Source organism: Spermophilus citellus (assembly GCF_964194105.1).
Source record: "Spermophilus citellus genome assembly, chromosome: 9".
NCBI classification, from domain to species: Eukaryota; Metazoa; Chordata; class Mammalia; order Rodentia; family Sciuridae; genus Spermophilus; species Spermophilus citellus.
The window spans coordinates 12,411,485-12,438,882 of record NC_138191.1 but is presented as its reverse complement, the minus strand read 5'-3'; the positions used below and the strand labels follow the sequence as shown (position 1 = coordinate 12,438,882).

Below are 27,398 nucleotides of genomic sequence, written 5' to 3'. Positions count from 1 at the left end.
GTGGGCTGAGCTGCGCAAGCCGGAAACCCAGTAGGCTACGAAGATGGCGGAGAGTAGCGGTCGCGCCGGCAAGAGCAGCGGGAGCGGCGCGGGGAAGGGGGCGGTGTCGGCCGAGCAGGTGAGGAGCCGAGAGTGCAAAAGAGGGTACCTGGCCGAATCTGGAGTCGATGAGCGAGAGGGGGGTCTGTGGCATGTGCTAGCCTTTATGCTAGTCCCACATTTGCGTGACCACCCAGAGAGGGGAGGGTCCTCGGAGAAGCTAGCCGAATCTCTGGGGAGAGAGTAGGCGGGTGGGTAGGTGAGAGCCACTCCCCCTGGGGGTGCTGGATGAGTCTGGGAGAGGAGAAAGCCCGGAGATACAGGTTCTGGGAGGATGCCAGGTTTAGGGGTAGATAGATTGTCGTTTTTCATGCCTCTCCTAAGCACCTTAAATAGGATATAGTTGGACTTGGCAGCTCCTAATGAATTTCGTAGGGTTAATCAACGGACTAATTGTGTAGTCTTTTACATGACACTGAAACCACGTTGACCCACGTTGACAACCGCCGGCAATCCGCAGAGCCACGTGACTAACATACTCGAACAGTCTAGTATTCTATACTGTTTTGGTTTGGGAGTCAAGTACTAAATTGACTTTCTTTAGACACCAGAATCTTTTTTTTTTTTTTAATCTGCTGAATTTTTCCATAGTTCCTAACGTAGGGATGTCTGGTAAATTAATCAGAAAGTCCTTTGTGGCTCTTGGTTTGCCAATCAATAGTGGGGCTAGTGTTTAATCGGAGTGGGAAGAAATCTACACAATAAAAATGAAAACAGAGCTGAGGTTGTGGCTTAGTTGGTAGAGCGCTTGTCTAACTGGTGTGAGGCACTGGGTTTGATCCTTAGGACCACATAAAAATTAAAAATAATAAGGTATTGTGTTCATCTACTGTAAAATATTTAAAAAAATGAAAACAGCTAAATGACATTTATTTTAATTAAAGGGTTATTTATTAGCTTTTTGTTGAACAATTAATAAAGGCAAATATATTTCCGTAAAGATTTTTAAAACTGGGCTGGGATGTGGCTCAAGCGGTAGCGCGCTCGCCTGGCATGCGTGCGGCCCGGGTTCGATCCTCAGCACCACATACAAAGATGTTGTGTCCGCCGATAACCAAAAAATAAATATTAAAATTCTTAAAAAAAAAAAAAGATTTTTAAAACTGCCCTTACCAAAGACTGTACTCTGGTGGAGTAAATAAGACGTGCAAAATGTGAATATGAGGGAATATGAGGTGGAAGATAAGTATTCCAAGAGAAGTATAAAGTGCTGTGGGATTTGCTGTGAGGAGGAACCTAGTACTTTTTGAGGGCCTACCATTTCCTAGGCACCAGTGGCTACAGGGAAACAGGTGAGTGAAACACACCTTGTCTTTTAAGTTGCTCACAGACTTGAGAAAAGATAAGCCAAACAATAAGAATTTATGTGTTGTGCCTAAAGTCTTGCCTTTTTATAACAGCTAGAGAAAATACTCCTAACTGATCAAGGTTATGAGATTTTGGTAGGTGGGTAGAAAAAAAAGAAGCTATGGTATAGTGGATATATAAGAGCATTCTTTAAACTGGGGGGCAGATAGACCTTGATTTGAATTCTATTTTTATTATTTAATATTTATATACCAACTCCCATGAGTTATTTCTCAGCCTTCTTTATTTCTAAAAATTTAACAGTACTCTCCTTATCAGTGTATTTAGAGGATTTGGCAACACAATTCATGTAGTTTTTGCACAGTGATTAAAGTACAGTGTGTGTTTAATAAATGTTAGCTTTGTTTTTTAGAGAAGAAATTTCTTCAGCTTAATTCTAAATGATGAGAAAAGTTAAGCAAAGAAAGAAGTGAAAGATTTTCTAAATAGAGATAAATTGTGTTCAAAAGCACAGAAGCATGAAACTGCCGGGCATGTTTGGAATGCAGATGCTGCAAGACTTGAATATGGAGAAAAAGGGATAAAAGAGGAAATATAGAATGTCTCTTAAATTTCTGTCTTTGGTGGGTAATGATACCAAAGGAAAATGAGCAGGTTTGGGGAGAAAGTCACATTTGTTTTAGGTCTTTTTTTTTAGGCTGGGAGTGGGGTGTTGGGAAGGTGTACCAGGGATTGAACTCAGCAGCACTCGACCTCTGAGCCACATCCCCAGCCCTAGTTTGTATTTTATTTTATTTATTTATTTTTGTTTGTTTTGTTTTGTTTTGTACTGGAGATTGAACTCGGGTTCACTGAGCTACTTCCCCAGCTTGCTTATTTATTTATTTATTTTTAATATTTATTTTCTAGTTGTAGGTGGACACACAATATCTTTATTTCATTTTTATGAGGTGCTGAAGATTGAACCCAGTGCCTCACGTGTACTAGGTGAGCACTCTACCACTGAGCCACAACCCCAGCCAGCTTTTTATTTTTTGAGACAGGGTTTTGCTAACTTGCCTAGGACCTCTGAGTTGCTGAGACTGGTCTCGAACTTCTAATCCTCCTGCCTCAGCCTCCACAGTCTTTGGGATTACAGGTGTGCTTCATCATTCAAGTAGACAGTTGGATGTGTACATTTTGACTAACAGAAAGTTGTAGTTATGATGAGGGATTGAGTTTATATGGTGGTTGTTTTAGTCAGCTTTTTTGCTGTTGTGACTAAAAAGAAAGGACAAGAACAATTTTAAAGGAGGGAAAGTTTATTTGGGGGCTCATGGTTTCAAAGGTCTCAGTTTATAAACAGCTGTCTGCATTCCTTAGGGCTCAAGGTGATGCTGCACATCATGGCCAAAGAGTGTGTGAAGGGAAGTGGCTCAACACATTACCAGAAAGCAGAAAGTGCCGTTTGCCAGATACAAAATATATATACCCCAAAGGTACTCACTCCCCTAGGGATCCACGTCTTCCATATACACTCTACCTACCTTCAGTTACAACTCAGTTAATCACTATGAGGGAATTAATTCACTAATTGGGTTAAAGCTCTCATAACCCAATCATTTCACCTTTAGAAGCTTTTTGCATTGTCTCACATGAGCTTTTGAGGGACATCTAATATCTAAACTGTAACAGTTATAATGGAAAACCATCATTTTCTGTGAAAAAAGAAGTAGAACAAGGTTGAATTGTTATTTAAGGGATGGTGGAAAAGCTTTTCAAAGGAGACTGATGAAAAGTGATAATGGAGTTCTGAGGATATTTCTCTAGCCTTTGTGTTCTGGAGAGAACACTGAGTGAAAATGTTTATATTTTTTTATCAGTGCTGCAAATTTGAGACACATATCCCATACAAAGAAGGTGGAATAAAGTAACACATTATGCAAGGCACTTCACTTGTTTTTTCTTCTCTTATTTATTAATGCCATCTGAAGTAAGACTTGAATTTTAGAGGCTCTGGTTAACTTACCCAAGGTAAGTAATTGGAAGACTAGGATTTTTTTTTTTTTTTTTTTACAGCTATATTATAACTTTATTTAACAACTCAGTAAAAGCCAAAATTGATGGATTTTAACATGGTATGTGGAAAACAAAGTCAAAGAATACAAAGTGCCCCCAAAATCATTCTGTTCAATACCAGTGCCTTCAATATTACCAAACTTCTGTGAAAGAAGCCTTATAATAAAGAAAGACTAAAATCAACATGGAAACTGATTTAAAAAAAAAAAGTTAATTTAGCAATTCTGACAATCTAGAAAAGAAGGTCTGACTATAATACTGGATAACATAGACATCATGTTTTAAGTAGAAAACATAAGAACAAAAAGTAATTATCACTGAAAATACTGCACAACTTCAGCTGTTTCCTCCAAATTTACTTTATATAATCAGATGGATATAAATTTTTTTAAAAAAGAGAGAGTGAGAGAGGAAAGAGAGAGAGAGAATTTTTAATATTTATTTTTTAGTTCTCGGCGGACACAACATCTTTGTTAGTATGTGGTGCTGAGGATCGAACCCGGGCCGCACGAATGCCAGGCGAGTGCGCTACCGCTTGAGCCACATCCCCAGCCCTTTTTTTTTTTCCTAATCTTCAACACACACAATTTAAACATATACAGTTGCTTTAACACTCTACACAATTCCTATGTACTGGAGCAATAACAAGGTCTAAATACAATTATATTCTTAAACACTGGGTCAAGGCTTTACATCCTACTTTCCCCCCCTAAGTTTCTAAAATATCACATACTTTCCTCAACATTTGCAGCCATCCAGGAATTTTTAGGAAACTTTTTGTGCATGATCTTAATTCCTAATCCCTGGCTCTTTGGGCTCAGGACGAAAGATCAAAACCACCAAAAATGATGGTTCACTTGAAGTCAGATGAGAGACCCTGGCTCAATTAGTCTCATAGGATGAGAGCAGTGCTGCATCAACTGGCTCCATGCAGGAGGGGCACGTGAAGGATCTCATCAACCAGTCATTTATACAGTCCAGGTGATAGATGTGCATGCACGGCAGAAATCGAATTGGGTCCCCATAAACAAAGTCCATCATACAGATCACACACTCCCGAATCTTTTTTTTCGGATCCATCTCTTCCAGGCCTATTCTTTGAGCTATCCTAATTTGTTCCTCTTCAGTCAGCTGAGTTGCTAGCCGAGTCTGGCTAGGTGTTGGATGATAAACTGGAACTGGAACTTGTTCCTGATATGGCGGCGGCGGCTCCTGATCTGGCTCCGTCCCCTCGCCAAAGCTAGCCCGTCGGACTGAGACTCGTGAAGCAGGGAGATGTCATCCGAGGTGGGGGATTTGAGGCAGTTCCCCATCTTCCAGGGCTTGGGGCGTGTGATCTCTGCACCGTTCTGATGGTCTTCTCTAAGACTATACACACACACACACACGTCTCCCCCACTTAAACCATGATTCTATTAGAGCTATTTCAGCTGATCTCTGAAGAATTGGTGGATTTTATTTATTTATTTTTTTTGGTACCAGGGATTGAACCCAGGGGCACTAATCACTTAGCGACATCCCCAGGCCTTTTTTGTATTTTACTTAGAGACAGTGTCTTGCTAAGTTGCTGAGGCTGGCTTTGAACTTGTGATCATCCTGTTGGGATTGTGGGCACGTGTCACCACCCAGCTGGATTGATGGATTTGAACAGGTGATGATGAAATAGAGAATGTAGTAGGAAGAGGAGAACTGAAGAAAGCACACACTGATATGAAATTTAGTGACTGATTAGTCTAGCTAGGTCATTTAGTATGTTATGAAGATGCTTTTAAAGCAAGTTAAATGAGGCCATAGAGGTCATTTCTGCATGGTAACAAATTTGAGGCATTTTTAATGTAAGCAATGAGGGAGGGAGTCACAGAAGGATTTACATTGTAATATCAATTTTCCTCAGTTGTATAAAACAAAACATTTTTATTGTAGAAAACACAGGAAAAGGTACATACTAAGAAACAAATTACTCATAATCCTATTATCCAGAAGTAACTATCTTACCATTTTGGAGTATATGCTTTGAGAGGTTTGCCCACTTCCTTTGTGCTTTTATATATATGTGTGTGGACTAAAAGGGGCGTGTCTTAGTCCATTTTTTATCGTCACAACAATACCAGAGACTGGGTAATTCATAAAGAAAAGAGATTTATTTTGGTTTAAGGTTTTGGAGGCTGGGAGTTTCATGGCTATAGCAGTGCATCTGGTATGTGTATTATGACAGAAGGTTAAAGGGCAAGTGAGCACTTGCAGAAAGGAGATGGAACAAAGGATAGTCTTTACTATATTACAACCAGCTGTCATAATCCATTCCTACAAGAAAGGTATAATGATCTAGATACCTTTTATTTTTTAATTTACGCTTCCTAGGGGCACTTTACCACTGATCCACATTCCCAGCCCTTTTTACTTCTTATTTGAGATAACAGGTGTGTGCTACCGTGCCCCGCTGGTTACCTTTTAAAAACTCTGTCACAGAAGGATCACAAGTTCGAGCAATTCAGTGAGACCCTGTCTCTAAATAAAACAAAACAGGGCTGGGGATGTGGCTCAGAGGTTGAGTACCTCTGCATTCAAATGAGTTTCAGAGGGGACAAGCAAGCCATATTCAAACTATAGCATTTCACCCTTGGCTCCCTGAAATTCATGACTGCTTTTGTGTGTGTGTTTGGAAATTCTCCAGTTGTATAAAACAAAACATAGCATTCTACCCCTGGCTTCCTGAAATTCATGACTGCTTTTGTGTGTGTTTTTGGTTGGGGGATGTATTGGGGGATTGAACCTGTGGCAGCTTTACTATTAGCTAAACCCTCAGCCCTTTTTATATTTTATATTGAGACAATGTCTCACTAATGTGCACAGACTAGACTCTGACTTCTGATCTTCCTGCCTTAGCCTCCTGAACTATATATATGTGTGTGAACTTTCTTTACAACACACCTATAATTCCAGCAGCTCTGGAGGTTGAGGCAGGAGGATCACCATTGGAGACCAGCTTTAGCAACTTAGCAAGATCTCAAACTAAAAATTAAAAAAGGTTGGGGATATAGCTTAGTGGTGAAACAGTTTTGGATTCACTCCCTAGTACCTTCAATAAAAATTAAAATGCAGTTTTTCTATTCCAATGGTCTTAACTTGTTCCATCACCAACTCGAAAGTTCAGAATCTCACATGAGAACCTATGAAATGAAAACAAGCTGTTTACTTCCAAAATACAATGGTAAGACAGGTATAGGGTAGATGTTCCCATTCCAAAAGGGAGAAATAGGCCAGAAGGAAGGGGTAGCAGGCCTCAAGCAAATCAGAAATCCAAGAGGACAGACATTAAGTCTTTAAAATTCCATAATATTTTTTCAACTTCTTTAAATGCTGGGGAGGTAGAGGGCAAGGGTAGAAAGTGTCAGGAAGCTTTGCCTCCATGACTTACTTGTTCATGGTTCAGCTTTCTTGGGTTGGAGTTGCTCATTGGTGTCTGCAGTTTTCCCAGGCAGACTCTGCAAATTGACTGTTTGGGGGTCCTGGCTGCTTCCACAACTTCACTAAGCATTACCCAAGAAGTTTTTCTCTGGCAACTCTGCTCTTGAAGCGGGTTTCTGTTGGGGTGCCCCTGACTGTCCACTGCGCCCTTTGCAATTAGATGGAAGAAGCCCATGCTTCCACAGCTCTTTCATTCTACATACATACAGAGTTAGTACTATAACATGAGTGCTGCCAAGGCCTACCGCATCTGCCCTCTGGAGATGTAGTACAAACTGCACCTGAAGCTTCTTGAGCCAGGGTTGAAGCATGCTGGGATGTGGAGAGCAGAGGCCTGAGGTAGTAGTACAGGGCAGTGATCTCAAACTTTCTCCTTCAGGACCCTAACATTCTGAGCCTGTCAGGGGAGACCTCTGAAATGCCTTCAGAGCCTTATTGCCATTGTCTGATGAACACCATCTGGCTGTCTTCTAGGTGTGCTAATTTCTTTAGCAACTGATTGAGTGGGCACACTTTTGTGGGGGAGGGGGTACCTGGGATTGAACTCAGAGGCACTCCGCCACTGAGCCACATTCCTAGCCCTATTTTGTATTTTATTAGAGACAGGGTGTCACTGAGTTGCTTAGTGCCTCACTAAATTTCTGAGGCTGGCTTTGAACTCATCATCCTCCTGCCTCCACCTTCTGAGTGCAGGGATTACAGGTGTGTGCCACCACACCTGGTTGAGTGGCCACACTTTTGCATGTTTTTTTTTGTTTGTTTGTTTGTTTGTTTTTTTAATCTTTTTTTTTTTTAAGTTGGACACAATACCTTTATTTTTATTTACTTATTTTTATGTGGTGCTGAGGATTGAACCCAGGGCCTCACACATGTTAGGCAAGCGCTCTACTGCTGAGCCACAACCCCAGCCCCTGCATGTTTTTTTTTTTTTTTTTTCACTCTGTGCATAGCCAGGCTGAGTTTTCTAAATGTTTACACTCTGCGTCCCCTTTAATTATAATTCTGCCTGTAGGTTATTGCTTTCCTCTCACACCTCTGCATGCAGTTAAAAGTAGCTATGTAGGGGCTGGGGTTATGGCTGAGTGGTGGAGCTCTTGCCTAGCACATGTGAGGCACTGGGTTCCTCAGGACTACATAAAAATAAATAAAATAAAGGTATTGTGTCCAACTACAAATTAAAAAAAAAAAAAAGTAGCTATGTAACAGTCTGAATGTTTTGCTGCTTAGCTATTTATTCAGGTATCCTAGTTCATCATGATTAAGTTTTATTTTCCAGCAAGTCCTAGGGCATGGATACATTGCAGCCAAGTTCTTTGCTACTTTATAATAAGGTTGGCCCTTATTCCAGTTCCTAGTAGGATATTCCTCATTTCTCTCTGGGACTGTATCAGAATGGGCTTTGCTGTCTATATTTCTACCAGTATTCTGGACACAATTACTTAACTAGTCTTTAAGTAGTCCAGGTTTCTCTATGCATCTTGTCTTCTTAACCCCACCAGAATTGCCCTTGATACTCTGGTGTTTGATATCCAGGCTTTTTCCATGTAACATTCACTTTAAAACTTCTAGCTTTGGGGTCTGGGGATATAGCCCACTTGGTAGAGTGCTTGCCTAATGTGCACACAGGCACTGGTTCAATCCCCAGCACCACCAGCTATTCCCTAGTTTTAAAGCCACTTCAACATTTTTAGGTATTATTATTACAGCACCCCCTGTCTCTGTGCCATTTTGGTCTCACTGTGTTTTCTGTTGCTATAACAGAATACTTGATACTGAGTAATTTATAAAAGAAAGAGATTTATTTTGGCTTAAGTTTGGACTTATCCAAACTGATAGTAGAGGCATTTGGTAAGGGTGTCATAACAGGGTGGATGGTGACAGGAAAGGGAAGCATGAAAAGAGAAATCGTGAGGGCAGCCTGATTTTATAATAACCTGCCTGGTTTCTGTTCCCAAGACTAAAAGGCTCAGGGGTCACTCCAGTAGAACTGGGCTAACTGGGCTGCACGAAATAACCACACAAGAGACACAAATACCTTTTTCTTTGGGATCATTGTGATGGCTCCTCTGACCTTTAGGGTCCACAGAAAGAGCAAGAGCATGCGCTGACCCCTTTTATTGAGGAGAAGCTATTCAAATGAGGCAAGGGGTCAGGTTTCAGGGGGCTGAGTCTATCTTCATGATGTCCACTGTCAGCAGGTTGACTGACACCTGGGTAGGCCACACCCAATGGCACAGTAAGAGAAGGGGACACACACAAGGCACTTCCATGGAAGATTCTATCCTAAACTGGGCAAAGGGTTAAATTACCAAGGAACAGGTGAGCATAGCTTCACCCATGGGGCTGTAGCAAGACACACCCATGCACAAGACACAACCCTTGGACCCAAGAAGGATGGGGAAAGCTCTGCCACATTTCTGAGACTGAGCGCCTCAGCACCCAGCTGGGGAGTGTGACTCAGTCACGTGTAAGGTTGGTCTCCCACATGACCTGCTGTCAGGTTATTATAAAAGATGAAAAAGATTAACTTGTTCTTGCAAGAAAGGCATTAGTCTCATTTGACTACCCAATCACTTCTTAAAACTCTCACCTCCCAACACTGCTACAATGGCAAAGTTCAGCATGAGTTTTGGAGGGTAAAAACATATTTAAACCATAACAGGAGGGCATATGTTTTTTACATATTTACATATTTTATTTAGAAAATTAGGATTATACAGTATGTACCGTTTTCTAATCTGTTTTAGGCTTAATGATTCATCTTGAATATTTTTCTATGTCATCCAAGTGTTAGGAAGATTGAATTATTAGTGGTGTGTAGAATGGATTTGGAGAGTTCAAAAATAAGGAGATCCTTTAGAAGACTATTGCAGTAGTTCAGACTGGAATAGAAGTCTAAACTAGGGTGATGTCAAAGAGCCTAAGTGAAATTTCTAAGGTAAGTGTAATAAGTTTGGCAGGTTTTTTTGGCAGTTTATTTACTTGGCTTTCTGTTGGTGAGGCAAAAATACCTGAGATAAATAATTTAAAAAGAAGAAAGGTTTATTTAGGCTTACAGATCTGAGGTTTTAGTTCATGATCACTTGGCTCTGTGGTTTTGGACATGTGGTAAGGCAGAACATCATGGCAGGGAGTGTGTGGGAAGCAGAGAGAGAAACATACACACCAGGGACAAAATACACCCTTCAAGGGCATACCCCAAGTGACCTGCTGCCTCCAGTTATACCGTACCTCCTAAAGTTCCCACTTCCTCCCAATAGCCCATTTAGCTGTGAATTCATCAGTAATCCATTGATAAGGTCAGAGCCCTCATGATCTAATCACCTCCTGAGGCCCCACCTCTAAACCCTGCTGCTTTGGGGGCACACAGGTACTGGTTTAATCAATTTACAGTCATTTTGCTTGAATCACATTCTCCAAAGTGAAATTAATGAGTCAAAAAATTGTTAACATTTTTACAGCTTTAATTTTTTGAAAGGGATCTTAGGATTATACAGTATGTTCAATGAAATTTGGGGGAACATTTCAGATCAAAACCATAATACTGGCATAAGGGTGTGATCAAAGATGAAAACAGGGTGGTGTCATTAGTAGAAATGGGGGAGACAAGAAGAGAAATAGTTTAAAATGGGGCAAAAGGTTATCAGTTCAGCTTTGAACAACCTGAACTTAAGATATTGTGCTACATTTAAATGGAGATGGTAGTAATAATAGTGGCTATTTGTTGACAATTTGTTATATGCTGGATATTAAGTCCTTGATATAATATTTTTAATTCTCACAACATTCTATGAGACAGATGTAATGTCTATTTTATTTGTGAAGAAACAAATTTAGAAAAGAAGTAATCTGCTCGTGGTTAGACTTTGGAGGCTTTTCTGTCTGACCTACAAACTCCTTCTGTAGCTCAGGTTGAGTACTTGCTTAATTTGTGGGAGCCTCTATGTTCAATCCCCAGTACTGATAAAGGGGGAAAAAATGGAAAAATACTAACTGAAGTCAGGAGCAATGGCTCACACCTGTAATTCTAGTAATCCTAGCAACTCTGGAGGCTAAACAGGAGGATCACAAGTTCAAGGCCAGCCTCAGAAACTTATTGAGACCCTATCTCAAAATAAAAAAGAAAAAGGATTGGGGATGTAGCATATTGGTAAAGTGCCGCTGGGTTAAATCTCCAGAATCCAACCTCCACCCCTGAAATTTTTTTTTTTTTTTAAATAAAGAGAAGGAAGGAAGGTATGAGTACCATTAATTGACATAGTAAGGTCTAAAAAGTTTTGTTCCACGGAGAGTTGATACATTTGTAATAAAAGGGGGGCACTACACTGAAAAAAAGGCAGTTAGTGGAGCAAAATCCTGGGAAATGCTTTTCCAGATACATTCAGTCATAATTTTCTTTATCCTGTTCTTCCATTGAACTCATTAAGAGAAATGTCATGTAAGAAAGACAACCTGGGGGCTGAGGTTGTGGCTCAGTGGTAGAGCACTTGCGCAGCATAGGGGAGGCACTGGGTTTATCCCTAGCACCACATAAAAAAATTAAATAAAGGTATTGTGTCCATCTGCAACTAAAAATATTTTAAAAAGAAGACTACCTAAGGACACTTTGGGGAAAAGGTAGATTTTGTAGGTTTTTTCCTTAATTTATGAAAACTGTATGGTATTAGCTGGGTGTTTTGGCACATGCCTGTAATTCCAACTACTTGGAAGGCTGAGGCAGGAGTATCACAAGTTTGAGGCCAGCCTTGGCAACTTAGCAAGACCCTGCTTCAGTGTTGCAAAATGACAACGAAAAAGTATATGGTATTAAGTAAAAATGAGAAAAAAACCAAAAAAGGGACATAAATTAAATGGAAGTAATTTTGTAAGAGATTAATATATGGCAATCCAGGAATGATATATTAATTAAAAATGGACAAACCTATGTAAAAGTCCCAGTTCTGCAGTTCACTGTGTAGTTTTAACCACTTCTCCATATCCCATCAGCCTTGGTCTCTTGACTTATAAATTGAAAGCACATGCCTTAACAATCATTTGGAGAGGGGACAATGCTAGGAATCAAACCCATGGCCTAATGTTTGCTAGGCAAGTGCTTTGCCACTGAGCTGCACTTCCAACCCTGTTTTTGGTTTTTAGAATTAAATGAGACAAAAAAGTCTAGGATAGTATCTGGCACATGATTGGTGTTCCTTTTCTGTCCAAACTACAGAAGGCAGATTATTGTAGGATTATAGAAAAGATGGTATTTAAAAATGTTTCATTTGTATATTTGAAAATGTCAAAGAAGATAACAAACAATGGAATGGTAGAAAATAACAATATAAATAGAGAAGATTTCTTATCAAAAATTTAAGGAAGGAATGTATATATATATTTATATGTGTGCATATAGAAGAAGTTCTCATAGGAATGAGGATGACCAGAAATGCTTTCTAAGAGATTTTTGAGTTGAAACCTGAAGAGAAAATTAGACTTAGGCAGAGAAATAAGGAAGGAGAGGTTCAGAAAATTACAACAGGTATGGTGAAGATTCTAAATGAATGCCTGAAGGGAAATGATTAGGGAAACTGCTGCTTTAAGACAGTAACGGTGCTTAGTTAAGGGAGGGAAGGACTGATGGGGAGAGGTAATAAGCAGGTCCTCATGGGGCTTGTTCACCATGTTGAGGAGTTTGGATTTTATCCCTTTAGCTCCAGAAACTGTTGAAGGTTTTAGGCAAAGGAGGAATGTAGTTAGATTTATATTTTAGGTCAATTTTGCCACAGCGTGGAGAATGTTGAAGGGAGCAAATCTGGAGACAGTGTAGAACTCAAGAGGCTACAGTACAGGTGTACAGGTGTCATAGAAGAGGATGGGTTTGAGGTAGTTAGCAGATAGATGTAATTTACAGGTGAATTGGATGTGGATAGTGAGTCGAGGATGATTCCAAGGTTTCTGGAGTTCAAAGATCCCTTTCAGGACTGGGGTTGTGGCTCAGTGGTAGAGCACTTGCCTAGCATGTGTGAGGCCCTGGGTTCGATCCTCAGCACCACATAAAAATAAGTAAATCAAATAAGATATTGTGTCCATCTACAACTAAAAATTTTTAAAAAAAGATCCCTTTCTAAAAATTAAAGCTGTAAAAATGTTAACAATTTTTTGACTCATTAATTTCACTTTTAAGAATGTGATTCAAGCAAAATGACTGTAAAACTTTTGTAGTGTTGGTTCAAAGATATTTAACCCTAGTGTTATTTATTATAGGAAAAACAGAATCTAAATGTCTCAACACAGGAATTCAAAAGCAGTTTTGAAAAATACATCAATCGAGGGGCTGGGTTTGTGGCTCAGTGGTAGAATGCTTGCCTGGCACGTGTGAGGCACTGGGTTCGATTTTCAGCACCCCATATAAATAAATAAAATAAAGGTCTATTGACAACTAAAAAATATATATTTTTTTTAAAGAGGAAATAAGATAATATTTTTTAAAAAGAACAATACATCAATTGGGGCTGGGGTTGTGACTCAGTGGTAGAGTGCTTGCCTAGCATGTGTGAGGCACTGGGTTGGATTCTCAGCACCATATATAAACAAATTAAAAAATAAAGATCCATTGACAACTAAAAATATACTTTAAAAAATACATCAATTGGATGTAAATGTTATATAGCCTTTAAAAAAATAAGAAATCCATGTCCTGTAGAAAATTGTGTACATGTAAATTACCACAATACAGAGTTAGAGATAAGGAACCCTAGTAAAGAGGCAAGGTTTGCCAGTTGTGGTGGCACACTGCTGTAATCCCAGCAACTCCACAGGCTGAGGCAGAAAGATTACAAGTTCAAGGCCAGCCTTAGCAATTTAGTGAGACTCTGTCTCAAAAAATAAAAAGGCTGAGGATATAGGTCAGTGCTAGCTAACTCTGAGTTCAGTCCCTAGTGCTGTAAAGGGGGGAAAAAAAGGCAAATATGGCAATGACACTGGAGATTTTAATGAATATAAGAGATTTGGCAGTGATTTGAATGGATGGGTTTAAGGGCATCTATTCACTTCTGGATTTGGTGAGAAAGCCATAATAGTAGTTAATGTATTGCTTACAAAAACTCTTTTTCACACCTATTAGTTTACATGGTTCAACAACCATTTTCCAGGTAAGAACACAGAGGCTCAAAGAGGTTAATCCAGTGTGGTTCTTAGTTCTAGTTGCCCATTAAATATTTGGGAAATACTAAGAATACTAAGGCTTGGGCTTTACCCTCACTGGTTGTTCTGAGACTCCAGTGTTCCATGTTTTTAAAATGCCCTCCAGATGGTTCTAACATAACCAACACTGGGAATCATAGAATTAAATGTTTACCAATGTTTTACAGAGGCAAAACTAGGCATGGTGGTGCATGCTTGTAATCTCAGCAACTTGAGAGGCTGGGGCAGGAGTATTTAAAGTTCCAGGCCTCCTGAGCAACTTAACAAGACCCTACCTCAAAATAAAAAGGGTTGGGGTATAGCTCAGTGGTAGAGCACCCCTGGGTTTAATTCCCAGTACTAGGTGGTGGTGGTGGTGGTGGTGGTGGTGGTGGTGGTGATGATTGGCAGAGATAGAACTTGAAACCTGTATCTGAGCCACATGTTTTTCTTCTTCTTTTTTCCTCCCATTTTCTTTCCATATTGCATCTCTTACTTTGCGTCTGGTACTTCATTCCAGACAGTCATAGACCCCTGTACTGGAAGCGATGGTGGTGTTGGTCTTAGTACCCAGTCTAATTTTCACACAGTTTTCTTTTTCTCTATTCAGTTTCTGGGGGAACTAGGAACAGGTAGAAATCACTTCCCTGGCCATTTACATATGTTAATTCTTGGGGTTTTTTGTTGTTGTTGTTGTTGTTGTTTGTTTTGTTTTTTGTTATCTCCATATCCCATTGTCCTCATTTCTCATCCTTGAGTTTCAGTTGAGACATTCTCAGGAAGCCTGTATCAGTTTTATAGGCTACAAAAATGAATTCTGGCCTAATTCTGTGTTTGTGTTTTAAAGGAGTGTTTTTGAAGAATGGAGGGTAGCTCACTGAATTGAACACAATAAAAGGAAAGGCTAAATACTGACCAAAGTTCAAGATTGTGGGCAGCGTTGGGGAACCCAGGAATAGGATCGGAGGGTCCTCTCTCTAGAGCCTTTAGGCCCCTTAGCTTCAGTTACTTTTTGTACTTGTCTCTGCCCAGAATTCAGATATCTCTACAGTGTGTGGCAAGGGGCAAGAATCCTGTGATTATTGTCTCACAAGAACCCCACCAAATTAAGGAGGAGGAATTCCTTAAAACTAGTCCTTAAAGAAAGAGAAAAATTTCCTCTAAGAAGATACCATGACTTAATCAGATTCTGGATGTTCTCCTAACACCAAATGGCCCACTTTTTGGATATATGTTATTAAATACATCAATGGATGGACTATTGTGTGTACCCAAGTAGGACTTGCACCTTGGTAAGTATGCCTTCTACCACTGAGGCATATCCCCATCCCCAAGCTACCCACACACAGGCTTTTTTTTGTACCAGGGATTAAACCACTGAGTGCTTAACCACTGAGCCACATTCCCAGCCCCCCTCCCTTTTTTTTGAGATAGGGTCTCACTAGGGTGCTTAAAGTCTCATTAAATTGCTGAGGCTGGCTTCAAACATGCAGTCCTCATGCCTCAGCCTCCTGAGCTGCTGGAATTACAGGTGTGTGCTACTGCTCCCAGTTCCTGAGCTACTCATTAAAAGGCCCTTTCCAGACAGGCATGGTGTTGCATGCCTGTAATCCTGGCTCAGGAGGCTGAGGTAGGAGGGTTGTGAGTTCTGAAACCAGCCTCGGCAATTTGGCGAGGTTCTAAGCAACTTGGTGAAACCCTGTCTCTAAATAAAATACCAAAAAGGGGCTGGGGGGGCTTGGGATATGGCTGAAGCGGTAGCGGGCTTGCCTGGCATGTGTGGGGCACTGGGTTCGATCCTCAGCACCACATAAAAATAAAAAATAAAGATGTTGTGTCCACCAAAAAAAAACCCTAATAAATAAATAAATTTAAAAAGGGGGGGGGGCTGGGGATGTGGTTCAGTGGTTAATAAGTGCCCCTGAGTTCATTCCCCAGTACCAAAAAAAAAAAAAGCCCTTTCTGATAGCCTTCTTTACCTGCAAGTAAGTCTAGACTTCCAGAAAGTACTCCAGTGTGGGGAGCCATTCTGACACATGATTGGGTGACTCCCGTTAAGGGCCTGAGGCGCTCTGGCTGTGTCGGAGCTTTCACGACCCTTTCCTGATGAGAGAGCCCATCCGTGTGGGGGTGTGCGTAACCACTGACCCTGGAGACCCAATCACTGACCCTGACCTTGGAGTGCAGCCCCCCCTCAACCTTCATTGGATGGAATTCTCCCCTGAATCTCTTGTTCCCCAAATAAAAGGCTACTCCCAGGCGTGTTCGCTCTCTCTCTCCTGCTAGCCCAGAGTAATCCTCGCTGCCCTGCTGGGCGGCTGGAGGCGGGAACCAGGGAGGTGAGCCGTCTCGGACCTAGCAATATAAATAAGGTAACTGGTTTGTGTGTTTTATTTCGATCTCTTCTAACTAACTTTATGCCTAGAACCTCATTAATGAAACCACTGCGCAGGCCGCGTGGTAGACTCCAGTACCTCTCCACCCCTATTTCTGTCACCCAGGCAAGTGCTCTACCACTGAGCTACATCCCCAGCCCCCAGTCCTATGTTATAAATGTCTTCTGCACCAAACTAAAAACTACAAAAAGCCAAAGTACAAATCTGTTCCCTAGCAAATACCTCACACATTGTCAGCTCTCAGAAAGTGTGTAATGGAATGGAATTCCAGACAGATTAAAAGAGATTGCAAACTTTTGTTCTACTCCTTTTCCAAGATAGGTATCCACTATAGCACCTGTGTAAAACCTGTCACCCTATGTGCTGTTTTTACTATCTACCATTTCTACTGTCTCCCCTCTCATCTCTTTCTCTCACACCTTAGGTGATTGCTGGCTTCAACCGCCTTCGGCAGGAACAGAGAGGTCTGGCATCCAAAGCAGCTGAGCTGGAGATGGAGTTGAATGAGCACAGGTGAAAAAAACAGGGAGAAGCAAATAATAGAAAATTGAATGGGCCATCATGTGAGGGAGGGTTGCAGTAGTGTGGGTCTGAATTCTGAGGTCCTGCCTTGTCCTCTTTCCAGCCTAGTGATTGATACACTGAAAGAGGTAGATGAAACCCGTAAGTGCTACCGCATGGTTGGAGGCGTCCTGGTGGAGCGGACTGTCAAAGAGGTGCTGCCTGCCTTGGAGAATAACAAGGAACAGGTGAGTAGGAGTGCTTATGTAGTAGGTTGGGCAACAAAGGGGTAAAGAAGAAGGGAGCCTAGGGATTTAGGGAATATGGTGGCAGAAAGTCTGCATAGAAACTCATTGAAGATGGTACAAATAGCTTACTTATTGGGCTAGGCCTTTTATCCTAAGTCTAAATCCGTAGACAAGAAGAGTTGCTGGCTTCAGTTGCCCTTTCCGTGGGCTCTTTCATGTGGTTGAATTGGATGGGGGATTAGAGGATTGTTTCTCTATGGACACTTTTATCAAAATCATCTGAACAACTAGTTTAAAATGGAACTTTCAGGATCCTCTGAATCAGAGCCTTGGGGATGCTGTGACATTTTAAAAATAAGCAGCTCAGGTGATTCTTATGTATATTAAAGTCTGTAAACCACTGTGTTTGAGAAGGGGTCACTTTAATATCTGGCTTCCACTATTAACACTCGGTTAAAGATGAGGTTAGAAGTGTCTTTCACTTCCCTTAACTATAGTTCATTCCAGATATGGCAAAGGGAGACCTAAAATTCTGATGTACTTCTTGTTGCTTGCCCTGTAGATACAGAAAATCATTGAGACACTGACACAGCAGCTTCAGGCAAAAGGAAAAGAACTGAATGAATTCCGGGAAAAGCACAACATTCGTCTCATGGGGGAAGATGAGAAATCAGCAGCCAAGGAGAACTCAGAAGGGGCTGGGGCCAAGACCAGCTCAGCTGGAGTGTTGGTCTCCTAGGGAACAAGACCTCTGCATTTTTTTCTACCCTGACTCCCACTTCTGATCTCTTTATTGTTATTATTATTATTTTCTCTGCTATTGTAATATTTTTTTGTTAATTAAATGTTTTGGTCAGAATGCTTAGCTGTAGCTTGGAACTTTCTCCCAATTAGGGGTGGAAATTGCTTAAGGGCAAGGGACAATGTATGATTGTGGGTTTTGTTTCCATGGGGTTAATGGCTCACAACCTCAGAACAGACTCAAACTGTGTCCTTTCCCTTGCAAATAAAGATGTGTCTACTTATTTACTGCCCTTCAAAAAAAGAAAATATTTAGAGACAAATGTCGATTCTCAATTGAAATTTAATAAGCACTTGAAATGAGGCAGATAGCAGTGGTGATAATGCTTTATGGGTCTGCAACCAAACAGAGTCTTGGCAGTGTGTTTGACACTATATTTTAAATAAAGAGGTCCAGGATGCAAACCTGTGGGTTAGCTGTCCTGCCATCCTCACCAAAACCCCCAACCAGGTAAAGCTGATCATTCCAAAGACAGGTTCGATGGCCCACACGTTTCAGCCCACGGTCTGCACAGGGGAAGTGGAACCACATAGAAGGAGATTTTCCTGTTGGATAGGGGCAGAGGATGATTACCGAGGTAGAGATGCACTTTGTCACCCATGGGACTCTTTTTTTTTTTTTTTTTTTTGGCCTCTTAGAAGTTTGACCCAGGAAAGCTCTACCACTGAACTACACACCCAACCCTTTTTATTTTGAGATATGTCCTCACTAAGTTTACAAAGCTGGCCTGGAACTTGGGATCCTTTTGTCTCAGCCTCCTGAGTAGGTGGGATTATAGGCATGCACCGCCATGCCCTGCCATGCCCCATAGGATTCAACACAACCAAGTGTTTGTCCATTATTTTTTTTTCCTCACTCAATTTGTGGGCCTCTTCAATAGACCCACAAATATTCTGTGTACTCCTTGTAAACAAATTCCTCTTCCCTACCCCATACTTGTTTTTGTTTGTTTGGTACCAGAGATTGAATCCAGGGGCACAAAGCCAGATTCCAGCCCCTTTTTTTCATTTATTTTTTTGGTAGCAGGGATTGAACCAAGGGGCACTCAACCACTGGGGCACATCCTCAGACCATTTTTTGTATTTTATTTACAGGCAGGTCTCAGTTGCTTAGAGCCTCGCTAAGTTGCTGGGGCTGGCTTTGAACTCGAAATTCTCCTGCCTCAGCCTCCTGAGCCGCTGGGATTACAGGCATGCCACTGGCCCTCCATACTCTTTCTGTAGTATTTAGATTCTCCTCTCTTCCCACCTCCCCTCACTTCCCTTCAGCCATTAGTTTGACTCTCACGGGTATCATAGATGTAGAGGTCGTTGCAGATGGTGTCTCTAGCTCTGGTCAGACTTTCTCCACCAAACAGCACAGCAAAAGGCCCCACCACAGAACATGAGTGATGACGCAGTCCCCGGGGTCCTTGCCGGGACCCCTGCCCCTTGCTCACAAGCCTTGCAAGCTGTTCCATCAAACGAGGGGCAATAGGAGGTTCCTCCTTGGGGGAGAAAGAAGGGACTGTCTGTAGGGTTTTGGGCCTCACAATTTTAAACCCCCTTAGTATGGTGTGAGCAGATAATACCTTAATCTTCCCGTGACTCCATTGCCCAGCTATTTCCGGTTCAGCGGAGTTGCAACCCCCAAAGAGCAATAACTGATGACCAGGGTGGGGCCCAGGAGTTTGGAGCAGCGCAGCACAGTGACCTGAGCGGGAAGCTGTGTGGTAGTCTTCTTTGTAGCTGTCGATATACAGAAATTCAGCTCTGAGTGGAGTTTTCGGGAAATGTAAATTTACTGCCTTTTCCTCACTACCCCTTGCCGAGGACAGAGAGGATGCCTGGGTAGATCCCAGGGAAAGCAATGTTATATAGAGGGTTCAGCTATTTTAGACAGAGGAAAGAGGGTGGTGGGGCGAGGATATGGATTATTTGCCTGAAAAGTTTAATTTTTGCTTTCCCAAAGTGTAATGAAAGGTTTTGGGCAGGGGATACCATACCAATAGGTGCGGGCACTCGGGTCCAGAGTTAAGGTGTAGATGCTTCCATATCGTCGCTGAGTGCGGGTACCACCCTCTCGGCCAGCCACCCTCAGCTCCCGATCGGAAAGGCGAGTGCAGGTGTGACTACTGAGGCCAGCAGGAGGGCAGTTGTCAGGGGTCGCAGTCCACGCTTCCCACACTCCATGCTCTGTGTCCAGCACCTTCACTGTGCCCAGGCGTCGCGACCCGTCCCAGCCGCCCACCACGCAGAGCCAACGCTCGCCCACGTTTGCCGCGTCGTGGTGACTGAGCAGGGGGCTGTCCCTGGCTTCCAGCCGCACAGCCTGGCTCTCAGTCGGGTCGAAGACCACCGTATCACTGCTGGGCTTTCTCGCTCCACCTGTTAGAAGACCCCCCACCAGATAGAACCGTCCCCGCAGTTCGGTGCACGAATGGAAGGCCCGAGCCAGAAGCGCGTCTCGAGCCACCGGCCGCCAGCACCAGCCCGAGACCCCCACCCGACTCGGGGGCATCGCCACCGCCATGGGTGCCGAGAAAGCAGCGGGGTCTGCGTCCCGTACCGCACCCCTACATGCGAGGCCAGGCACTTTTCCTTCCGTGAGCCTCCCTGGGAACCTTCCCTCTAGGACACCGGCCCAGGTCCCCCACCTCAAGTCGGTGCCTCCTCTCCGCGGTCGCTTAGCAACCACTGCAGTGGCTGCAGCGCGACCGCTGCAAACTGAAGGTCGCAAAGCGCCGGTTACCATGGAGACAGGAGACCTGGGGCGCTACCAGGAGTGATAACGGTAGTATCGCTCAGGCAACAACAGATATGCTTTGTCAATCATAATCCTGAAAGATTGTTAACCTCAGAAAGTCGAGGAGTATCCGGCTCCTCAGAAGAATCCCTGTTAGCTGACTTGACACCTGAGGTTCAGGTGAAGCGCCACCGGGACGGGGAGGGACTGGGTTCTTTTGGCTTCAATGTTTCCAACTTGGATTGATTTCCTAGGGATGAGGCAGGAAGCACTAACGTGTCAGAGGGTGAGGAAGTGAAAGTGGACTGAGCCCTGGCCTGGGAGTCACGAGATTGGGTAGTCCCAGATATTCCCAACTCTCTAGGTCCCTTCAGCTTTCTCATTTGTGAAATGAGATGTTGGTTTCTCTCAGGTGTTTTCTAGAACATTCGGTGGTAAAGGCCTTGAAGGTGCGAGAGTCCTCTAAGCTCTGGCCACTAGAGGGTAGTAGGACCCAGTCTGTCAGGGTCCAATGGTGGAGATGGAGGGAATGGTGTGTGTGTGTGTGTGTGTGTGTGTGTGTGTGTGTGTGTAGACGTGTGCTTGGTTTAGTTGGGGTCTGGGAGGGAAAATCCCTTAGGGATACTTGAGGCTTAGACGAGTTTTAACTATAGAGTCATGGGAAGAATAACTTTTTATTTCATTTTTTTCTCATCAGACTCCAACAATTTACAGAAACGGAGGCACTGTGCATTTGGAACTCAGGATTAAGGGCAGGGAGTTTCTCCTGATAAGATCCAGGGCAGAGGAAGCTGCCCAGCCTTAGAAGATGGGTGGGGGTGAAGTCGAGGAGGAGTGAGAAAAACACATTCCTGCCCCTCCCTCATATCTTCCTTTTATTCAAGGCAGGTTCCTGAACTTCTTAACTCTGTCCCTGCAGGACCCAGTGAAGAATGAAGAGGCCCAGATCTAAACGGACTAGTTTCAGCTGTGGGAGAAAATGCAGACATATTTCGTAGCCCAGCTGGTGTGGACAGAAATAGGATCTGTTTCTGCCCCGGGGTTGAGCTGTAAGTGGAAATGACGGCTTCTACTTTTGCCTTTGGTTTCTACCCATCAACTTGCTTCCCACTATGCCAGAGAAACTGAGGTCATAGAGAGTGGGCAAGGCACTAGGACAAGGTGGCACACATCTGTGATATCAGCAACTCGGGAAGCTGAGGCAGGAGGATCTCAAGTTCTAGGCCAGCCTGGGCAACTTAGTGAGATCCTGTCTCAAAATAAAAATTAAAAGAACTGAGGATGTAGCTCAGTGGTAAAGGATCCCTGGGTTCAATCCCTAGTACTACAAAAACAAACTAGAGAGATATATATATACACCAAGGCTTCAGTGGAGGTGGACATATAATTCAGGGGGCTGACAGTATAGCAGGGATTTTTCCTCCCTGATTCCAACTCTTGGTCCTCAGAGAAAACAGCATAGAGAGGGTATGGGTAGGAAGGCACAGACTAGAAGATTATCAGGATGGGTTTCCCACCTGATCAGAAAGCTAAGATTCAGCAATCTCAAGAGTTGCTGCCTAGCCAACTATAGCTTTCCCTATGCCTGTCAGGCAAGATTCTCAGTTTTCCAAGATCATGCTAAAAATCTCTTTAAAAAGCAACAAGGCTGGGCAAGGTGGTACATATCTGTAATCCCAGGGAGGCTGAGGCAGGAGGATCACAAGTTCAAGGCTAGCCTTGGCAACTTAGTGAGGCTCTAAGCAACTTGGTGAGAACCTGCCTCAAAGTAGAAAGTGGTGCTGAGGATATAGCTCAGTGGTAAAGCATTCCTGGGTTAAATACCCAGGAAACACACACACACACACACACACACACACACATATGTGTGTGTGTGTATATATATATATATACACACACACATACACACATACATGTACACACACATATATATATGTGTGTGTGTATATATATATATATATATATATATATATATATATATACACACATACATGTACACACACACACACACACACATACGCATACACACCTGGCATTATGGTGTAACCCTGTAATCCCAGCTACTCAGGCAGGAAGATTGCAAAATAAATTTGAGGCCAGCCTGGGCAACCTAGTGAGACCCTGTCTCAAATTAAAAAAAAAAAAAAAAGACTGACAATATAGCTCAGAGGTAGAGCACTTGCATAGCATGAATGAGGCCCTAGGGGTTTGATCCCTAGCATAGCCAAAAAAATAATATAAAAAACAAGACAAAACCAAAAAAACCCAACAACTAAGCCACATGAAATTAATTTCTAATGTCCTTTGCTGAAATCTGAAAGCCAGCCTTCTCTCTAAGGCTTCTGTCTTACCTCCCAACAGGTGGAATCAGAATTGACACACTTCTAAAATTAGGCTAGGAACTGGGAGGTGGGGTCACTTTGCCAAAACTTTATTGGCCTATATGTCCTTTTTATGCTCTTGCTTGTGCCTGTTTTGTTCTGCCAGAATGTTATTTTCTGCCTCTTCTGGAGAAAAATGGGAACTCCCCACCCCAGGGGCCTTTCCAGCTTCTCTCTTCCAGCTTTGTGTTTCTGGCTCCAACTTTGAGCTTTAGCAGTAGGCATTTCACTTGGTTGGACATGGAGCCTGAACCACACCCTCCTTGACCATACCTTGTCCAGTTCTCTACCTCCTCCAGTTCCACCTGGTGTGATAGGTAGTCTGTTCATTGCTTTGCCAACTCCAGACTCGGGGAGAGAAACTTTCCAGAACTTCTACTTCCTCTGCTTAGACTGAACCAAGCTCATATTTTGGAGGAGACAGGAAAGAAAACAGGAAGTAGGGAAGGGAGGGGAGAGGGAGAGGAAAAACAACAAACAAACACTTAGCATGATATTTTCAGTTCCATTCATTTACCTGCAAATGCCATAATTTCATTCTTCTTTAAGACTGAGTAATAGTCCATTGTGATATATACCACTTTTTCTTTATTCATTCATCTGTTGAAGGGCATCTAGTTTGCTTCAATAGTTTAGCTATGAGAAATTGAACTGCTGTAAACATTAATGTGGCTGAATCACGATAGTATGCTGACTTTAAGTCCTTTAGTATAAACTGAGGAGTAGGATAGCTGGGTCAAATGGTGGTTCCATTCCAAGTTTTTCTGAGGTATCTCCATACTGCTTTCCAGAGTGGTTGCACCAATTTGCAGTCCCACCAGCAATGTATGAGTGCATCTTTTTCTTCCACATCCTCATCAACACTTATTGCTTGCATTCTTGGTAACTGCCTTTCTGATTAGAGTGAGATGAAATCTTAGAGTAGGTTTGGTTTGCATTTCTCTAATTGCTAGAGATGAACATTATTTCATGTTTGTTGATCCACTCTATTTCTTCTTCTGTGAAGTGTCTGTTCAGTTTCTTAGCCTATTTATTGATTGGGTTATTTGTATTTTTGGTGTTACGTTTTTTTGAATTCTTTATATAACCTGGAGATTAGTCTTCATCTGAGGTACATGTGGTCAAGATTTTCTCCCATTCTGTAAGCTCTTTCTTCACATTATTGATTGTTTCCTTTGCTGAAAATAAGCTCTTTAGCTTGAATCCATCCCATTTATTGACTCTTGATTTTACTTCTTGTGCTTTAGGGGATCATTGTTGAGTGGTGGGAACTAAGGGCACAAGAGGGAAGTACCTAAGTGATCCCACCTGTGGGAAGTAGGCATTCAGAAATTTCTCTTCAGGTCTTACTCTGTTTCAGATTTTGTCTCAGCCACTTTAGATATCTTTACATATCTCCTCTTCAATAACACCAAGTGTGTTTGTGATTCATCTTTTTATTTTAATTAGTTGTTTTGGTCCTGGGAATTGAAGCCAGGGGCACTCTACCATTGAGCTACATCCCCAGTCCTTTTTATTTTGAGACAGGGTCTTGCTAAATTGCCCAGACTAGCCTCTTCCTGCTTTAACCTCCTGAGGTGCTGGGATTACAGGCATGTGCCACCATATCCAGCTTTTTTTTTTCCTTTTCTTTTTCAATGTATCTTTCTAAATTTCCTTCTGTCTTTCACTGTTTGAATTTATGTGTTTCTCTCTCTGGGATGCTGCACTTTTTTTCTTTGCTGAGCTGAGCCAGCCATCTGACTTTCCTAGAGGGGTTTTGGAACTTTCCAGGAATGGCCAGACTTCCTTCTGTCTGCATACTAGAATTGTATCACCACCTTGAGGGTCCCTGGGCATTGTCATAGGCTTTGATTACTGATGAAGATTTGAGTGAGTGGGACCTCAATAGGTGGGAATTTTACAGAGACTAGGATTTCACCATAGAACACCTTAGTGGGTGGAGTCCTGAACCCAAGGAGGGAAACAGACTAGCAAGGATTCCCAGACCTTTTTATTTTTTTTAATTTTGAGACAGGGTCTCTGTAAGTTGCCTAGGCTAGCCTCAAACTTGTAATCCTCCTGCCTCAGCCTCCTGAGTTTCATGAATGACCAGCATGTACCATGGGACCCAGGTCATTGTCTCTTTCTTGACCCACAGCCCCATATTCTGCTTTGCAGCTGTCATATTTTCCTGGTGCCTGGTCCAAGGGTGATGTTTGATTGTAGGGTCTCTGATGTGTTCCCCCAAGGAAGCTGAGATTTCTTTTCTTTTTCTTTCTTTTTATTTTGTTTTTAAACTGGGCATTAAACCCAAGAGTGCTTTTACCACTGAGCCACATCTCATGCTTATTTTCTATTTTTTATTTTGGGACAGGGTCTCACTAAGTTGCTTAGGGATTTGCTAAGTTGCTGAGATTAGCTTTGAACTTGTGATCCTCCTGCTTCAGTTTCCTGAGCCTCTGGGATTACAGGTCTGCACCACCGTGCCCAGTGGAAACTGAGTTTTGTGGTAACAGGAGTTGCCAGGAAGTGGCCATCTTTAGTTCAGAAAGGAACCACATCCTTAGCATCCAAGCTGGACGTTTGAACACTGGAGTGTGTGAAGTCCTCTGGACTTCACCTGAAGATGTCCCTGGTGATGTAGACTCAGTAGGCCAGGTTGATCTTGGAGGGCTGCTTCTATACTGTCTCATAGGTAGGCTCCCTGAAGCAGCCTCTTTGCATGGTTGGGTTGGGGACAGGGGAAGAATGTGGGACCCTTACTGGAATCCATTCTCTTACCAAATTCTCAGGACCCCCCTAACCCTTGTTCTTATCCCTTCTCTGCTGCTGCATCTTCTGCTGTCATCTTCTATTGTCATCACTTGGAAGACTTTGGTTTCCATGAAGGCTCCTACTGTCACCCTTTACCAGCCAGGACCTATTCTAAGAGCCTTCTACAAGCGCCAGAAGTGGGCACAGTGGCTGTAATCAGCTACTTGGGAGTCTGAAGCAGAAGGATCACAAGTTTGGGGCTAGCCTTGGCAACTTAGTGAGACCCTGTTTCAAAATGAAAAAAATAAAAAGGGCTGGGATGTAGTTCAATGATAAAGTGCCCTGGGTTCAATCATCAGTACTAAAACCAACCAAACAAATGAAACTACCAGCCCATTCAGAGACACAGGGTCAAATAATATAGACGTTTGTCTCTTAACCCATGTTTGCTCCCTGATTTTGCAGTAGTGTGTTTATTGAAGTTGGGTGAGAGCAAGAGGAGGAGCTTTGCACAAACTGGGTCTGTCAAGAAACAGGACCCAAATGTGCCTTGTGTTCAGTTTCCTCTTCCCCTGGGTGTTCACCCCTGCATTAGAGCCCTCAAGGAACCAGCAAACCCAGCCCCCTGAGCCCAGAAGGATGTTGTTAGGCAACCAGGAAATGTGATTATCATTAAAGATGGGACTAGGTATAAAGAACCAGAAGTCTTGCAGGATTGACAGAGGGAACACAGCACATGGCAACATTTAGTGGAATATCCTGGAAAACAATTTGCCACCATCCTAATATTGGACACAGTGAAGCTCCAGTTGGAGGGAAGCAGTGGTGTTTTTCAGTGAAGGAATAGGGGCTAGAGGCCCTGTGTTCTGTATGGGGGTCTCTCCCCACACCTCCATGGATGAGGAACATCCTTGGGAGGAGCTGAAGAAGTAAATTTGAAGGGTTGAGGATGTAGCTCAGTTGGTAGAGTGCTTGCCTTGCATGCACAAGGCCCTGGGTTCAATCCCCAGCACCACCACCCCCACAAAAAAAAAGTAAATTTGAAGCTACTACGTGCAGTGGTTTCACTCCTGGCAATGGGGTCAAGTTCCATTACCAACAATCTTTTACCATGTCATTCAGCTCTCCAACACCTTTCTGTACAAACCATGCAGAAACCAAAAGAATGAGCAGATGGCACTGAGAGACAAAGCTGCCTAAGTGGATTGTAAACATTTTGTCCATACCCAAACTTCTACTTACTCACATTCTGACTTATTATTCACTCTCTTTTCTCCCAAAGCCCAAGAGTCTCCCCCAAGTCTCTGACCCTTTTCTAACCTGAGATCTCACTGCAGACCAACTGCTCATTAAGGAGCTCTCTCATCTACTCCTACCCCTAATCCATCCTCCTGCCACCCCACCCCACCCCTTCTCACCTGGACCCATTCCCTCCTTCCCCCACTCATCCAGTTTGACCCTCACTCTCACTCTTCTTCTCCCCCACAGCACTCCACCCAACCTCATCCCTCCCTGA

The 27,398-nt window shown here is 42.8% G+C and overlaps 2 protein-coding genes and 1 pseudogene across 4 annotated transcripts; 1 reads left to right on the top strand and 2 right to left on the bottom strand.

Moving 5' to 3' along the window:
• Positions 1-18,100, top strand: PFDN2 (prefoldin subunit 2). Of its 2 annotated transcripts, none has more exons than XM_081305894.1 (4): positions 1-118; positions 16,915-17,003; positions 17,116-17,239; positions 17,802-18,100. In XM_081305894.1, exons 1-4 carry the CDS (start codon positions 44-46, stop codon positions 17,976-17,978), a joined length of 465 nt encoding a protein of 154 aa, XP_081162020.1. In that variant the 5' UTR covers positions 1-43; the 3' UTR covers positions 17,979-18,100. The 2 variants fall into 2 exon arrangements, with proteins under 2 accessions (XP_081162020.1, XP_081162019.1); XM_081305893.1 differs by lacking the exon at positions 1-118 and adding an exon at positions 2,790-2,885.
• On the bottom strand, positions 4,271-4,778 carry LOC308657060 (RING finger protein 11-like; annotated as a pseudogene). Its single transcript has one exon. The product of its transcript is annotated as an RING finger protein 11-like (transcript).
• Positions 17,856-20,669, bottom strand: KLHDC9 (kelch domain containing 9). The gene is made up of 4 exons (XM_081305876.1): positions 20,026-20,669; positions 19,612-19,768; positions 19,329-19,527; positions 17,856-18,586 (listed from the first exon to the last, which is right to left on the bottom strand). Exons 1-4 carry the CDS (start codon positions 20,550-20,552, stop codon positions 18,420-18,422), a joined length of 1,050 nt encoding a protein of 349 aa, XP_081162002.1. The 5' UTR covers positions 20,553-20,669; the 3' UTR covers positions 17,856-18,419.
• Between the last annotated feature and the right edge of the window lie 6,729 nt (positions 20,670-27,398).